We start from the raw sequence: 17,993 nt of genomic DNA on the forward strand, positions 1-17,993 counted from the left end.
CTCCATGGGTATTCACAACTGCGATACAACGTCTCCTCATGGATTGGATGATGCGTCTGAACACAGCTTGGGGAATGCGCCGCCATATTTGTACCAACATGGCACCAAGCTCCTGCAAGTTCTGTGGAGGGTTCCTTACGGTCGGCTGTGGTACCAGTTTGATGGAGACGTGTCTGGAGATTATGGATGGTCTGTCGACTGGATCCCATAACCCTCGCAACATCAGTGACGGATGTTCCCGTATTCAGCATGCCAATGGCACGTTCACGCTGAATGTTTGACAGTCGTGGCATTGCAAATTAACGAATAAGTAACCATAAAACCTTGTTTTTCTGAGATGACGCTCTACTCTGATACCGTGAGATCAATTGTACGTGTATCAATAGGTCAAGTCACTTGTGTCACGTGGAAACGTGATTTTAGTGTGCAGTGCTCTCGCACGTACTACGTAGGCCCGACCAATAGAATGAATGTGTGACGTAATGCCCTTGACAATGCATTTAACCATAATCACAACAAGAACTCTTTCAAGAAAAGTTTCTAAACACTATTTGAAAAATGAGTGTCAAGTTTTTATTTTTGCTGAGTATATATGGAAAAGATGGAAAAGAGACACGTCAGAGATGTAAAACTTCCGCACTAGTGAATGTCTGACAGTCTGTACACAAACATGGCCATGAGGTTTGCTTCATTAAAAGCGGAAGATTTAAAGCCGAAGATTAAAAGCGAAAGATATATTTTGAAAGAGAAAGACGCGCTAAACTCCTGAAAAGCTATCAAAACTTCACTGGATATTCTTCACGCATACTTACAAGAGAAAAAAAAACATACCAACGGACATCGAAAAACTGGAAAAGAGAACAATAGCGGAAATATTGTCAAAGTTCTACTTGGAGGTGAGGAAAAGTGACGGAGACTTTTACAAGAGGACTTCACTCGTGGATTTCACTCAGCAAAGTCCTTTTGTTTTGAACAACTGCAATAGAAAAATTAACTACGACCAAAAGTAAATTTGAACTTGAACTGTATATAGCTTGTATACAAGTTGGGTTGTTGTTCAGACTTTCTGGACTTATACCATTTTTATTGTTAGAACTTTGACTTTGTACAGTACATTGGATTGACAGAACATTGAATTTCATTTGATCAGAATCAGCATTCAATATTGGTAAGTTACCGCCCTGTTCTGTTCCATTGAATGTATAATAATAATAATAATAATAATAAAAATAAACATTGGCTGGCTTTTTTGTGCTATATCAGATATATTCCATTCTCGTCTTCGACTCGTTCAATATCATGCTAGCTGAATGGAATATATCTGATATACCATTCAAAGCCAGCCAATATTATTTAAATATGTCACTCAGTTCCGTGATGTATTTTTTATGAAAAATACGAGTTTTTCAACACGAGAAGATAAACTTCATATCTTCAAGCCAATGTGTGATTTTCTTTTTAAGATATAGACAGACAAAAAGTACCAAATTTATCACTCACTATCCTCATGAGTGACATATAGAGATTGCATACATACATCAGTCCTGGACAAAACGAATACAACCCCGATTCCAAAAAAGTTGGGACAAAGTACAAATTGTAAATAAAAACGGAATGCAATAATTTACAAATCTCAAAAACTGATATTGTATTCACAGTAGAACATAGACAACATATCAAATGTCGAAAGTGAGACATTTTGAAATTTCATGCCAAATATTGGCTCATTTGAAATTTCATGACAGCAACACATCTCAAAAAAGTTGGGACAGGGGCAATAAGAGGCTAGAAAAGTTAAAGGTACAAAAAAGGAATAGCTGGAGGACCAAATTGCAACTCATTAGGTCAGTTGGCAATAGGTCATTAACATGACTGGGTATAAAAAGAGCATCTTGGAGTGGCAGCGGCTCTCAGAAGTAAAGATGGGAAGAGGATCACCAATCCCCCTAATTCTGCGCCGACAAATAGTGGAGCAATATCAGAAAGGGGTTCGACAGTGTAAAATTGCAAAGAGTTTGAACATATCATCATCTACAGTGCATAATATCATCAAAAGATTCAGAGAATCTGGAAGAATCTCTGTGCGTAAGGGTCAAGGGCGGAAAACCATACTGGGTGCCCGTGATCTTCGGGCCCTTAGACGGCACTGCATCACATACAGGCATGCTTCTGTATTGGAAATCACAAAATGGGCTCAGAAATATTTCCAGAGAACATTATCTGTGAACACAATTCACTGGGCTATCCGCCGTTGTCAGCTAAAACTCTATAGTTCAAAGAAGAAGCCGTATCTAAACATGATCCAGAAGCGCAGACGTCGTCTCTGGGCCAAGGCTCATTTAAAATGGACTGTGGCAAAGTGGAAAACTGTTCTGTGGTCAGACGAATCAAAATTTGAAGTTCTTTATGGAAATCAGGGATGCCGTGTCATTCGGACTAAAGAGGAGAAGGACGACCCAAGTTGTTATCAGCGCTCAGTTCAGAAGCCTGCATCTCTGATGGTATGGGGTTGCATTAGTGCGTGTGGCATGGGCAGCTTACACATCTGGAAAGACACCATCAATGCTGAAAGGTATATCCAGGTTCTAGAGCAGCATATGCTCCCATCCAGCCGACGTCTCTTTCAGGGAAGACCTTGCATTTTCCAACATGACAATGCCAAACCACATACTGCATCAATTACAGCATCATGGCTGCGTAGAAGAAGGGTCCGGGTACTGAACTGGCCAGCCTGCAGTCCAGATCTTTCACCCATAGAAAACATTTGGCGCATCATAAAACGGAAGATACGACAAAAAAGACCTAAGACAGTTGAGCAACTAGAATCCTACATTAGACAAGAATGGGTTAACATTCCTATCCCTAAACTTGAGCAACTTGTCTCCTCAGTCCCCAGACGTTTACAGACTGTTGTACAGAGAAAAGGGGATGTCTCACAGTGGTAAACATGGCCTTGTCCCAACTTTTTTGAGATGTGGTGTTGTCATGAAATTTAAAATCACCTAATTTTTCTCTTTAAATGATGCATTTTCTCAGTTTAAACATTTGATATGTCATCTAAGTTCTATTCTGAATAAAATATGGAATTTTGAAACTTCCACATCATTGCATTCCGTTTTTATTTACAATTTGTACTTTGTCCCAACTTTTTTGGAATCGGGGTTGTATATTCACAGCAACATTTGAATCAATTTTTCACTCAGTTTTCTTCTTGCATAAAAGCACACTTATTTTTATACTGTCCGATACCGTCTCTCTTGAACACTACACATTCTGCGCCAATGCGTGCATTGCTCTTATGTCAAACACACAGTTGTTTTTTTCTCAGTTTTATCTCAGAGTTTTCTGTTTTTCTCAGCGCTGAAACTAATAAGTGCTCAACATTTGTGCAACAATGTGTAAAGTTGCACAGGTGATAACTGCGTTGAAAAGGGCGGGATGAGCTTGTGTGGGGAGAAAGAGGAAAGGCACCCCCTTTGGCTTGGGCCAAAAATTCCTAATACTAGCTATTACTTAGTGGTGCTAGTGCATATTGCTTTGTTAATGCTTCTCTTGCATGTTAAACGTATCCCTTTTACACATTCATGCTATTAAAGACCGACACAGAAGCTGATTCTGCCTTTATCAGTTCTCAGTTCCATATATGCATGAAACATTGTTCATATTCATGGTATGTGAATCAGGATGTCATTGTAATCTACATTTTTTTTTTTTAACAGATGCCCCTTTTCCACCAAAGCAGTTCCAGGGCTGGTTCGGGGCCAGTGCTTAGTTTGGAACCGGGTTTTCTGTTTCCACTGACAAAGAACTGGCTCTGGGGCCAGAAAAACCGGTTCCAGGCTAGCACCAACTCTCTGCTGGGCCAGAGGAAAGAACCGCTTACGTCAGCGGAGGGGGCGGAGTTGTTAAGACCAACAACAATAACAAGACCGCGAAAGCGCCATTTTTAAGTGGCGAGAAGCAGCAGCTGTACAAACGCGAAGTCATCCATTATTATTATTATTATTGTTGCTGTTGTTGTTCTTGCTGCTGCTGCTTCTGTGTTGTTTTTGCTTCGATATTCGCGCCAAGGTTTAAGCAAACGTAGCGACGTAACTGACGTATACAGTGATGTAATGACGTATACAGCGACGTAATGACGTATACAGTGATGTAATGACGTGGCACCGCGAGCTATGGAAAAGCAAACTGGTTCTCAGCTGGCTCGCAAGTTGAATGAGTTGTGAACCAGCACCAGCACTGGCCCCAAACCAGCCCTGGAACTGATTTGGTGAAAAAGGGGTAAGAGTGAGGGTCTTACCGTATTTTCTGGACTATAAGCCGCTACTTTTTTCCTAGGTTTTGAACCATGCGGCTTATACAAAGGTGCGGCTATTCTGTGGATTTTTCTTCCACCGCTAGGGGCGCTCTAACCGGAAGTAGAATCAAAAATAAGATAGACGAAAAATCAATGCAAAGAAGAATTAGCAGATCTTTAGCAGATAGAACACGCACGACAAATTACTAACTGGTAATTATTTTCAAATCCAGCGAAGATGATTAAAGTGACTTGTGGTTTCAAACACAGGAGAAATGAAGGTAAATAAATACCGGTTATTTTCTCTTGGTTCTGTTCCGTTTTAATCAGCAAAGTTGCTGCCGTGTTAAAAGGCACTGTTCGGAAAGAATCTGTTCAGGTACATACATGTACATTTACAGTACAAAATCGTTCTGTACATGCAGTAAATATCTAATTTTTCAACATAGATATCTGCGGCTTATAGCCCGGTGCGGCTTGTATATCTTTTTATTATTATTTTTTTTTAAATAGAGTGGATGCGGCTTATATACAGGTGCGCTCTATAGTCCAGAAAATACGGTAAACAAAATAATAAAATTATAATTTTTGCCTGATATTAAACCATTTTTCCTAGTTGACTCTAATGTATTGGGATTGATATGCGGTTACGGAGACAAAAGAAGCTTAACCATAGTCCTCTCATATTGAAGAGCTAATTACAGAGGACACAGGTAATGGGAACTCACACAGGTAAATTAGGCTTACACTGCTCAAATCAATAGCTTCATTTCAGTATCATTTCATTAGCGAATTACTGTCCACATCAAGGGAATGTTTCTTTCCTAACTTCAGTAGAATAACAACATTAGTAGTCAAAACCGCTGTGTTAAGACTGAGAGTCAAAAATCCGCTGACTTCTGCGAGCTCTTGGGGAGCAATACAATTTTAATTTATTCCACTAATTAGAAATTGGCTGAGGAAAGAAAAGTGTAAGTGTGCATTTGAAAGCAGAAAGGATAAAACAGCACTAAGAAGAAAACCCCTGTGGTGAGTCTTCTGTCTTGCTCTTAACAATGTGCTTCAGGAAAATAGGGGTACAAAATAATGCTGGAGTTCATCAGAGGAGCTGCCCCAGCACAGCAAAAAGCGCTTCTCAGCAGAGACACCACAAAGCAACTTGGAAGACATTAATGCAGGTCTGGTACCAGTTGATAAAAACAGTGGGTATAAAGAGAGAGAGAGAGAGAGAGAGAGAGAGAGAGAGAGAGAGTGAAGGCCATGCTGGATGAAAATGGCAATGTGAACACAAATAATAACAATGACACAAACTCTAGTGAGGCTGACTGACATGCTGCCATTAACATAGGCACAAAAACATGTTGGCATTATTGTGAGAAACAGCCCGGACTGCTAAAGTGTGCCAGGATAGGATTTCGAGAAAAACAATGCCACCATTAAACAGATTATGGTAATGGAGAGTATAACTGCCAATAAAGCAAATTGTTTCTATTGATACATGTGAAGATAATACAGTTACAATTCTATTACAGTTACTTGAGTCAATTAGTTTACTCAAGACAGTGTCTAATAATAACTGACTACAGTAACTAGAACTGGTGGCAGGCATTGCTTAAAGCATATATGCAGAACCATGGCCTCATTTTTTGTTTATAAATGCCTTGAGAATGGCACAGGAATAGTTTTAAGTGTTAACAATAAATCTAATCTAGTAATTTTTATGATTAAAATGATTCATACAGGTAGCGGTCTGAGTGAATGACCTTGACGTCTGTGACGTCATAGCAGGAAGTCTATCGGTCTCATCGCCATTTCCGCTATACTAAAACACAGAGCTGACTGCAACTCCGATCCTCCATTTAGAGCTAATTTATCGCCATGCCACGTAGATGTGTTGCTGGTCGGTGCAGCAACACGACAAAAGGTGGATTTACGTTGCATTCATGGCCCAAGAATGTTCAAACTGCAAAGATTTGGACGCGTTTTGCGAGAAGTTCACGGGCACATTGGGTGGCTATGAAGCAGTCTCTCCTCTGCTCTGCACATTTTACTAAAGACTCGTACGAGACCTCTGATCTGTTGAGGAGCGTTGGTTAGAAGCCCATATTGAAAGAAAGTGCAGTACCAACAATTAAAGGAAAAGAAAACTACAAGAAAAGGAAAGTAAGTTCAGTTGCACCAGTTCTCCTGGAGTGTAAGCCGAGGGTTGTTGCTAAAACCTGGGATGGAACGGGACATCTTATCGCTCGGGCAGTGACCTCCCCGCGGTTGTTGCTAAAACCGGTGACATCCCGTCCCAGGTTTTAGTAACTGCCTGAGCCGAGCAGTAATGGCGGAGTACTCACTATGGAGAAAATGGAGAATGAGTGGACCAGCAGTCTGATTTCTCCGCTGGATATGCTTGCCTCAGCAGCAATATATTGGCCTTACGTGGAAGAAGCGAATGAACGGAGAACTGAACGAACAACTGAAAGTCAGATTGTTTCAAAACAATCGGCCACAAGGTCGGCCTTCAAGAAGCGAGAACACAGACGGGTAAGCTGCGACTCTCATTTGGATACAAAACAACAAAAACACCACTCGTTTACCTGCATTTAGATTAATACATGTAACTTGTATTGTGTTTAAGTTACCGGTATAAGATTATTTAATTTGCTTCAGAATGTGATTGTCTCAGTTCATCTGATTATTTAATTAGCCTTTTATGTTTTATCAGTGAAAATGCATGCATGTACATGTATGTTGCATAAGTTATAACACCTATCCAGTTTTAACCCACAATCAGTGAAGTCAAATCAGTCTTAGTTGAGCGAGTCGGTAACGGTGTTTCTTACTTTCACCATAAATTTTTATTTATATGGCTTTGGTCTATAGCTGTCAAAGGCCTCGGCCTTAAAACCGGTTCCTGCTGTGACGTCACGCACTCAGGGCTGGCTGGCTCAGTGGGGCAGCTCGAATGCCAACTTTGCGGTCGATTTTAAATCTCAAAAATATATATTTTTTATTCCCATTTATGCAGCATACAAGAGTCAAGGATGGAGATACTATCCACTCAGAAATTTATTTAAAAATAAAGGTTCTGCATATCTGCTTTAAAGGTAATAATACCACTGAATAGTACATCAGCTCTGCATTCATTAAACTTGACTAAAGGTAGCACTGATTAAAATCTGATCTTCAAATTAGGAACATTTAATTGCACATTAATCAATTTTTGCACTTTCAGCTTGTGGAATATTGTAATGATAAAAGATACATTTAAATAATGCAATCCATTTCGACTTCAGTTTTATCAATATTAAAGAGTGTGTTTTAAAAATCAGTGCCATAATGAGAAACATCAATCTTTGCAGTTCTGCTAATCATGACAAGTCCTTATAGCTGTATAGACTGTACCTGTAATTATTTAATTTGCATAATATCAAAATTTAATATGCATATATAATGAACCTAGCTTCAGTAATTAAACACTCAACCATAGATTACAGACAACGTGAATGAAAGACTGAACCAACCTCCATCTAGACTGCGGGACATGATGTAGCGTTTGCTGGTGGAGCGCTCAAAGTAGGGAGCTGGGCGAACTATTTGTGAACTGGCTCGTCTCGTTTGGACTTGGGTTCGTCCACTGTAGCGGAACTTGGAACCAAGAGTCAGGAACTTCTTGGGTGGAGTTTCAGGAGACACCAACCTGATAAATAATGTTCATATGCTTTGGTTACCTACTGGTATAAAGTGCTCATAGGTCAGTGCAACGCTTCTGGATTCCAGAAATGTGACTTAATTCTTTACCAAGTCAGGAACCCATTATCAATTTCACCTACAATCCTTAAATTCTGTTAGTATAAATGCTTCTTATTTGGGCTTTAATATCTTTTAAAAAGAAGTGGCTTATAGTCGGGCAAAGCCAGTTGGTGGTGTGTGGGCTGAGCATCGCATGTAGTTGTCATATCCTGCTATCTCATGTCTTATTCACATGTAAGAAAACACCTAACATTATCATAATGAATATAAATAACAAACAGGGCTGTTTTTCATACTTTTTTTTTCGTTTCGGTCGGGCACCACCTGAACCGATGATCACATCATCAGCTTTTCTTTGGCTAATCAGACACAAGGTACGCCACCACTCTTGCCGGAGCAGTTAGGGGTTAGGTGCCTTGCTCAAGGGCACTTCAGCCAGTCCTGCTGGTCCAGGGAATCGAACCAGCAACCTTTTGGTCCCAAAACTGCTTCTCTAACCATTTTAGGCCATGGCTTCCCCATTTTTCATACAACCCCGATTCCAAAAAAGTTGGGACAAAGTACAAATTGTAAATAAAAACGGAATGCAATGATGTGGAAGTTTCAAAATTCCATATTTTATTCAGAATAGAACATAGATGACATATCAAATGTTTAAACTGAGAAAATGTATCATTTAAAGAGAAAAATTAGGTGATTTTAAATTTCATGACAACAACACATCTCAAAAAAGTTGGGACAAGGCCATGTTTACCACTGTGAGACATCCCCTTTTCTCTTTACAACAGTCTGTAAACGTCTGGGGACTGAGGAGACAAGTTGCTCAAGTTTAGGGATAGGAATGTGTGGCAGCGGGGGCGTGGTCAAGCGCCGGTCTGTGACAGGAGGGCGGAGCCGGGGAAGGTGAGTGGCAGAATCGCTACACCTGACGGTAATTAACCTGTGTTTTGTGTGTTTTCCCAGTAACCGCTCCCTATTTAAGGAGGCAGAGGGAGAGCAGAGGGAGCACATCCCGGGACAAGAACACAGTGTGTGTGTGTGTGTGTGTGTGTGTGTGTTACGCCGCATGCTAGAAACTGGCGATTGAAACTGAAAAGTTGAGAAATAAAAAGCCTTCTCTGCATCTAAAGCGTTGTCCTGCCGTCCTCTGTGCTCCACCCACACTTCGTAAGTGCTACAGTGGTGCCGAAACCCGGGAAAAAGGTGGAGCACCAACTTTGCAGACCCATGGAATCCTCCCCGTTCGCGGACTTGGTCCACGCCCTCGCCACGGCTCAGCAGAGCCAGCACCAGGCACTCGTCACGCTCCGAAAGGAGCAGGAGCAACGCTTCGAAGCCCTGGTGCTGGCCCAGCAGGAAGATCGTGAGGTGTTCCGGCATCTCCTCGCGTCGGCGGGGTCCACCAGCGCCCCGGCCGCGGGCCCGTCTCCCCTCACCATGACCAAGATGGGCCCGCAGGACGACCCTGAGGCGTTTCTCACCTTGTTCGAGCAGGTCGCCGAAGCCTCGGGGTGGCCGATGGAGCAGCGCGCGGCGCGCCTCCTCCCCCTCCTGACGGGAGAGGCGCAGCTGGCCGCACTACAGCTCCCCGCCGACCGCCGGCTGGCCTACGCGGACCTTCGCCGGGCCGTCCTCCAGCGCGTGGGGCGCACGCCCGAACAACAGCGCCAGCGCTTCCGCGCGCTGCGGTTGGAGGAAGTTGGCCGGCCGTTCGGGTTCAGCCAGCAGCTCCGGGACGCCTGCTGGCGGTGGCTGAGGGCCGACGATCGTGACGCAGAGGGAATCATCGATCAGGTGGTGCTGGAGCAATTCATCGCCCGCTTACCAGCCGGAACCGCGGAGTGGGTCCAGTGCCACCGCCCGGCGTCGCTGGATCAGGCCGTAGGACTGGCGGAGGGTCATTTTGCGGCTGTTCCGGCGGCAGGACAGCCGACGACGTCGTCTCTTCTCTCCTCTTCTCTCTCTTTTTCTCCCCCCCTTCTGTGTCCCGTCCTCGCCCCATTCCCCCACCATGGAGGCGGGGGCCGGCACCACCCCATCCGGCCCGTTGCACCCGTGGTGCCCTCCCATTTCTCCCTTCTGTGTCTGTCTCTCCCCCCCCTCAGGTGAGTGAGCCCCAGAGCACAGCTGCAGGGGGAAGGCCCGGGCCGGTTTGCTGGCGCTGCGGGGAACCGGGCCACCTGCAGCAACAGTGCGCAGCAATGGAGGTGGGCGCGGTGGTGCGGATCCCCGACGCGCCAGAAGCTGCCCTCGATCGGGCCGGAGCGTATCGCATACCGGTGAGTGTACAAGGGGCTACATATCAGGCGTTGGTGGATTCTGGTTGCAATCAGACCTCGATCCGCCAAAGCCTGGTGCAAGACGAGGCATTGGGGGGAGCACAGGGGGTGAAGGTGTTGTGTGTGCACGGGGATGTTCACAGATACCCTTTGGTGTCGGTCCACATATATTTCAGAGGGGAAAAATCTATAGTGAAGGTGGCGGTTAATCCTCGCCTTACCCACTCTTTAATTTTGGGGACTGATTGGCTGGGATTTCAGGGTTTAATGACGCGCCTAGTAAAGAGTGGGTCCTGCCATTTGACAGGGGGAGGTCCCAGTGTCGCTTTGGCTGGAGCTGCTGTCGCAGAGCCGTCTACGTCATCTCCGCGACAGAGCGAGGAGCCGCCGGCTCCTCCTCTTTCTGTTGGGGAATCCCTCGCGGATTTCCCACTAGAACAATCGCGAGACGAGACTCTGCGACACGCGTTTGACCAAGTGAGAGTAATCGATGGTCAAACGCTCCAGCCGAACGCCACCCCGTCCTTCCCCTATTTTTCCATTTTGAAGGATAGATTATACCGAGTGACGCAGGACACTCAGGCGAAAGAGCGAGTCACACAGTTATTAATTCCAAAGAGCCGCCGGGAATTGGTATTTCAGGCGGCTCACTTTAATCCCATGGCGGGACACCTAGGGCAGGATAAGACACTAGCCCGGATAATGGCCCGATTCTATTGGCCGGAGATTCGCGGCGACGTCCGTAAGTGGTGTACGGCGTGCTGCGAATGCCAGTTAGTAAATCCAGCGGCCATTCCAAAAGCACCCTTGCACCCCCTACCATTAATCGAGATCCCGTTCGAAAGAATTGGGATGGATCTCGTCGGGCCATTAGATCGGTCAACACGAGGGTACCGCTTTATATTGGTTCTGGTGGACTATGCAACGCGATACCCGGAAGCAGTGCCTCTTCGCAATATCTCAGCACGCAGTATTGCAGAGGCTCTCTTCCACGTCATCTCCCGGGTTGGAATCCCGAAAGAGATTCTGACTGACCAAGGCACCTCGTTTATGTCACGAACACTGAGCGAACTGTATGGGCTACTGGGTGTTTAAGCCGATCCGCACCAGCGTCTATCACCCACAAACGGACGGTTTAGTTGAACGGTTCAATCGCACCCTCAAAAATAAAATCAAAAAATTCGTAAGTGAGGACGCACGTAACTGGGATAAATGGCTCGAACCCTTGTTATTTGCAGTGCGAGAGGTCCCTCAAGCCTCCACGGGGTTCTCCCCGTTTGAATTATTATATGGGCATAAGCCGTGCGGCATCTTAGATGTACTGCGGGAAAATTGGGAGGAGGGACCTTCACAGAGTAAAAACGAAATTCAGTACGTTATGGACCTGCACGCAAAACTCCACATGCTCACCCACCTAACTCAGGAGAATTCGCGGCAGGCCCAGGAACGGCAAGCCCGCCTGTACAACAAGGGCACGCGCCTTAGAGAGTTCACTCCGGGAGATAAGGTACTCGTCCTGTTGCCCACGTCGAGCTCCAAATTAATCGCCAAGTGGCAAGGACCCTTTGAGGTCACACGGCGAGTCGGGGACGTCGACTATGAGGTAAGGCGAACGGACAGGGAGGGGGCACTACAGATCTACCACCTCAATCTGCTTAAACTCTGGAACGAGGAGGTCCCCGTGGTGTTGGTGTCGGTAGTTCCGGAGAAGGCGGAGCTGGGGCCAGAGGTTCAAAAAGGGACATTGGCATCACGTACCTCTCCGGTCCCCTGTGGAGACCACCTCTCCCCGACCCAACTCACGGAGGTCGCCCAGTTGCAGGCCGAGTTTTTGGATGTGTTCTCGCCCCTGCCCGGTCGCACTAACCTCACAGAACACCAAATAGAAACGCCCCCAGGGGTGGTAGTGCGTAGCCGCCCTTATAGGCTACCTGAGCACAAAAAAAAGGTGGTTCGGGAAGAACTTCAGGCCATGCTCGAAATGGGCATCGTCGAGGAGCCCCACAGTGACTGGAGCAGCCCGGTGGTCTTGGTACCCAAGGCCGACGGGTCGGTCCGGTTCTGTGTGGACTATAGAAAAGTCAACGCGGCGTCTAAATTCGACGCGTACCCAATGCCTCGTATTGATGAGCTGCTCGATCGACTAGGCACGGCTCACTTTTACTCGACACTGGATTTGACGAAGGGATATTGGCAGATCCCCTTGACTCCATTATCCCGGGAGAAAACGGCCTTGTCCACACCGTTCAGCTTACACCAATTCGTCACACTTCCGTTTGGGCTGTTTGGGGTGCCCGCTACATTTCAGCGGCTGATGGATAGGGTCCTCCGGCCCCACGCCACCTATGCGGCCGCTTATCTAGACGATTTTATCATTTATAGTAATGACTGGCAGCGGCACCTGCAACACCTGAGGGCCATCCTTAGGTCGCTGAGGCAGGCGGGTCTCACTGCCAACCCGAAGAAGTGTGCGATTGGGCGGGTGGAAGTACGGTATCTGGGCTTCCACTTGGGCAACGGGCAGGTGCGTCCAAAAATTAATAAGACAGCAGCGATTGCGGCCTGCCCGAGGCCCAAGACCAAAAAGGGGGTGAGACAGTTCCTGGGGCTGGCTGGCTACTATCGTAGGTTTATACCTAATTATTCGGACGTCACCAGCCCGCTGACTGACCTCACTAAAAAGAGGGCGCCAGATCCGGTCCAGTGGACGGAGCAGTGCCAGCGGGCTTTCTCTGAGGTAAAGGCTGCACTGTGTGGGGGGCCACTTTTACACTCCCCTGACTTCTCTCTCCCTTTTATGTTGCAGACGGATGCGTCGGACAGAGGGCTGGGGGCCGTTTTGTCCCAGCAGGTGGAGGGGGAGGATCGCCCCGTCCTGTACATTAGTCGGAAGCTCTCGGTGCGTGAGGGGCGCTACAGCACGATTGAAAAGGAATGCCTGGCGATCAAGTGGGCGGTCCTCGCCCTCCGTTACTACCTGCTGGGGCGCCCTTTCACCCTCTGTTCGGACCACGCGCCCCTCCAGTGGCTCCACCGCATGAAGGATGCCAACGCGCAGATCACCCGTTGGTATCTGACACTCCAACCCTTCAACTTCAAGGTGGTCCACAGGCTGGGGGCGCAGATGGTCGTGGCGGACTTCCTCTCCCGTCAAGGGGGGGGGGGGGGAGTCGGCTGCGGGCCGGACAGGCGCCCGGCCTGAGTCGGGCGGTGGGGGTATGTGGCAGCGGGGGCGTGGTCAAGCGCCGGTCTGTGACAGGAGGGCGGAGCCAGGGAAGGTGAGTGGCAGAATCGCTACACCTGACGGTAATTAACCTGTGTTTTGTGTGTTTTCCCAGTAACTGCTCCCTATTTAAGGAGGCAGAGGGAGAGCAGAGGAAGCGCATCCCGGGACAAGAACACAGTGTGTATGTGTGTGTGTGTGTTACGCCGCATGCTAGAAACTGGCGATTGAAACTGAAAAGTTGAGAAATAAAAAGCCTTCTCTGCATCTAAAGCGTTGTCCTGCCGTCCTCTGTGTTCCACCCACACTTCGTAAGCGCTACAGAATGTTAACCCATTCTTGTCTAATGTAGGATTCTAGTTGCTCAACTGTCTTAGGTCTTTTTTGTCGTATCTTCCGTTTTATGATGCGCCAAATGTTTTCTATGGGTGAAAGATCTGGACTGCAGGCTGGCCAGTTCAGTACCCGGATCCTTCTTCTACGCAGCCATGATGCTGTAATTGATGCAGTATGTGGTTTGGCATTGTCATGTTGGAAAATGCAAGGTCTTCCCTGAAAGAGACGTTGTCTGGATGGGAGCATATGTTGTTCTAGAACCTGGATATACCTTTCAGCATTGATGTTGTCTTTCCTGATGTGTAAGCTGCCCATGCCACACGCACTAATGCAACCCCATACCATCAGAGATGCAGGCTTCTGAACTGAGCGCTGATAACAACTTGGGTCGTCCTTCTCCTCTTTAGTCCGAATGACACGGCGTCCCTGATTCCCATAAAGAACTTCAAATTTTGATTCGTCTGAGCACAGAACAGTTTTCCACTTTGCCACAGTCCATTTTAAATGAGCCTTGGCCCAGAGAAGACGTCTGCGCTTCTGGATCATGTTTAGATCCAGCTTCTTCTTTGAACTATAGAGTTTTAGCTGGTAACAGTGGATGGCATGGTGAATTGTGTTCACAGATAACGTCTCATCTCATCTCATTATCTCTAGCCGCTTTATCCTTCTACAGGGTCGCAGGCAAGCTGGAGCCTATCCCAGCTGACTACGGGCGAAAGGCGGGGTACACCCTGGACAAGTTGCCAGGTCATCACAGGGCTGACACAGACACAGACAACCATTCACACTCACATTCACACCTACGGTCAATTTAGAGTCACCAGTTAACCTAACCTGCATGTCTTTGGACTGTGGGGGAAACCGGAGCACCCGGAGGAAACCCACGCAGACACGGGGAGAACATGCAAACTCCACACAGAAAGGCCCTTGCCGGCCCCGGGGCTCGAACCCAGGACCTTCTTGCTGTGAGGCGACAGCGCTAACCACTACACCACCGTGCCGCCTCACAGATAATGTTCTCTGGAAATATTCCTGAGCCCATTTTGTGATTTCCAATACAGAAGCATGCCTGTATGTGATGCAGTGCCGTCTAAGGGCCCGAAGATCACGGGCACCCAGTATGGTTTTACAGCCTTGACCCTTACGCACAGAGATTCTTCCAGATTCTCTGAATCTTTTGATGATATTATGCACTGTAGATGATGATATGTTCAAACTCTTTGCAATTTTACACTGTCGAACTCCTTTCTGATATTGCTCCACTATTTATCGGCGCAGAATTAGGGGGATTGGTGATCCTCTTCCCATCTTTACTTCTGAGAGCCGCTGCCACTCCAAGATGCTCTTTTAATACCCAGTCATGTTAATGACCTATTGCCAATTGACCTAATGAGTTGCAATTTGGTCCTCCAGCTGTTCCATTTTTGTACCTTTAACTTTTCCAGCCTCTTATTGCCCCTGTCCCAACTTTTTTGAGATGTGTTGCTGTCATGAAATTTCAAATCAGCCAATATTTGGCATGAAATTTCAAAATGTCTCACTTTCGACATTTGATATGTTGTCTATGTTCTATTGTGAATACAATATCAGTTTTTGAGATTTGTAAATTATTGCATTCCGTTTTTATTTACAATTTGTACTTTGTCCCAACTTTTTTGGAATCGTGGTTGTACTTACAGCTGTTAATTAGCTTATTGCTTTAGCAATATATCTACCTAGCGCTGTGGAAGACTCTGGTCTTGCGCATGAGATAGGTAGACAGACAGGTAGGCTATCCAATCATTTCACTAGGACCGAATGAAATGATTGTGGACGGGCTTTTTACATCCCTGCGACTGCCACAGATGACAGATTTTTTTCTTTTTGTGTGTCAGAATATTCGAGATGTAAAGAGAATTTCAAGAAATATAGCCAATGCTTCTAAAAATTATCTACTGGAGCTTTAAAATTACTCAAGACTTTTAAAAACATTGTTAAAGAAATAACAGACCACTTTTCCACATTATTACGGTAAGACTGTGTGTAATTTTACACATAGACAGAGTTATTATATTCCTCAAAACTGTAGGTTACTTTCCTTTATAGCACAGCACTCTTAAATTCTTGGATTTGATTGGTCAGAAGGTGTTGATTAATTTTCTAATATTATGGCTTATAGTACTGACTGCAAGGTGCATCACAAATTAATATTAACATTCCTTTTCTAATACGTTATTGTTTCTTCAGTAACAGCTATTTCACAGGGACTTGTACGGTGGATAATATTAACATAAATGAAGTCTAAAATGGATATATAATTTAACATATATAGTGCTGATGTGATAAAGCTTTTCATAGCTGTTTAATTTACATTTATAGAAGGAGTCTCCAGTGTCAACACTTGAGAACATTTAGAAGTAAAGCTCTGACACAGGAACTTTGAGCTTTACTGTTATTCTGTAACATGACAAGCTGCATTTTATTAACTGCAAGAGAAAGTGAATGAATGACTTTATAATTTATAGAATGACAATTAGAGTTTAAGTGATACCAGCAACTAACTTGTTTCATAAATTATCCACAAAAAAATAAAACTGATAAAAATGACATATCCTTCTTTAATAATAATAAAAAATACTCTTTGGCAAATTGCTGTGGTATAAGACGCGTAAAACAGTTCAGGACATGCTGTAAGAGGAAAATAATCAGCTTTAGTGTCGTACTGTCACTCAACATCACAACTCACTGATTATTTACCTATAGCAGCATGTCCTGCCATTTTGAATACTTTAAGTAAAGTCTATTTCTAAATCATGTAAATGTCAGAACAGACTAAAGGTTATTTATATAATCTTTGCAAAATTACTAGAACTACTCAAGTGTTATTTCTCCTCCCACTCTCATAATTCTCACCTGAAAAAGGTGTGGTGCTCCACGCAAACCTTCCAGAGTCTCTTAGCTGCTCTGTGGTTGGGGAGCTTAAAGCCGATCGTGCTTTCAAACTGCTCAAACTAGACGTTAGTAACATAAACAAAACACATTTCAAATATTTGTGAGCATTTTGTATTAAAAGCAGGGCTTTGAACCGGTTCAAGGAACGAAAACGAAAACCGGGAACTCTTTCTATTTCACATGGAACAGAACGAAACCAGAAACTTTATTATTTTTTATGTTCCGGAACAGAAACGCTTATTAAAAATAATGGTAACCGGTTAATACCGGTTTTTATTTCGTTCCTCAAAGTTTCCGTAGCCTACAAATAAAAAAGCCATTCTTCTCCTGCGCAAGTTTCTATGACCCGCTGGGGTTCACTTCCTGTGTGACGTTCGCTGACTGAATGGAGAGAGCGGGAGGGTGGACTACTATCACGTCTCCACATCTTAAATAAGAGGTAAATATTGCAGTCTATCATTATTCAAAAACGTTAATTTTAAACACGATATCAATATATTTGTCCACGTTAATGAGAGGCTCGCGAACATTAAATGACGTTAACCTCTGTTAGCCTATCAATGCATAGGGCCTGACTAGCCTTTGGTAACACACTAAACGAATTAGCTTTCATTTTTGGCACTTTTTCTGTTTGTGTAGATGGGAAGACATACTGAGAATCCAAATCGCCAACATTTGAAATAATAATTGTTTTGAATTATTTCTTGTCTTATTTAATGAAGGTTGTAATAGAATTAGCCTACATTTGGCTTAAGCTGGATGAGACAGAGACATAATTTTATAGCCATTTGTTAAACAGCTGACAGGGAACGTAATTAACCGTTCCGGGAACGAAATTTTTTTTGTTCTAACCGGTTCGGGAACGTCTATTTAATGGTGGAACCCAAAACCGGAAACGTTAAAATTCCGTTTCTGTTCGGAACGAACCAATAGGAAAAAAATTCTGGTTCAAAGCCCTGATTAAAAGGGTGATCCGAGTACACTACTGAAGCTCTGAATTCACCTCTCCAGGTCGGATTTTGATGTAGAAGTTATTCCTCTTGTAGGAAATCTTGAGGACTTTGGGCCAAGCAAATCTGTTGATGCGCAACCGGTCTCGGTAAATGAGGAGGCCAGATGAACACACTCCTAGCATTATCTCCACCCCCTCTGAATCCTGAGGAATGATTATACAGATGAATTT

General features: G+C 44.9%; 1 protein-coding gene across 1 annotated transcript in view; it reads right to left on the reverse strand.

Moving 5' to 3' along the window:
• The window catches only part of epb41l3a (erythrocyte membrane protein band 4.1-like 3a), a 185,221-nt gene that overhangs the window by 60,759 nt on the left and 106,469 nt on the right, over positions 1-17,993 (reverse strand). Inside the window, exons 10-12 of the mRNA XM_060922394.1 lie at positions 17,814-17,966; positions 16,772-16,869; positions 7,813-7,988 (exon numbers count right to left, since the gene is read on the reverse strand). Of these exons, the coding sequence (XP_060778377.1) occupies positions 7,813-7,988; positions 16,772-16,869; positions 17,814-17,966 (427 nt within the window). The remainder of the gene's footprint in view (positions 1-7,812; positions 7,989-16,771; positions 16,870-17,813; positions 17,967-17,993) is intronic.

Source organism: Neoarius graeffei, chromosome 5, assembly GCF_027579695.1.
Source record: "Neoarius graeffei isolate fNeoGra1 chromosome 5, fNeoGra1.pri, whole genome shotgun sequence".
In the NCBI taxonomy this organism is placed as follows: Eukaryota; Metazoa; Chordata; class Actinopteri; order Siluriformes; family Ariidae; genus Neoarius; species Neoarius graeffei.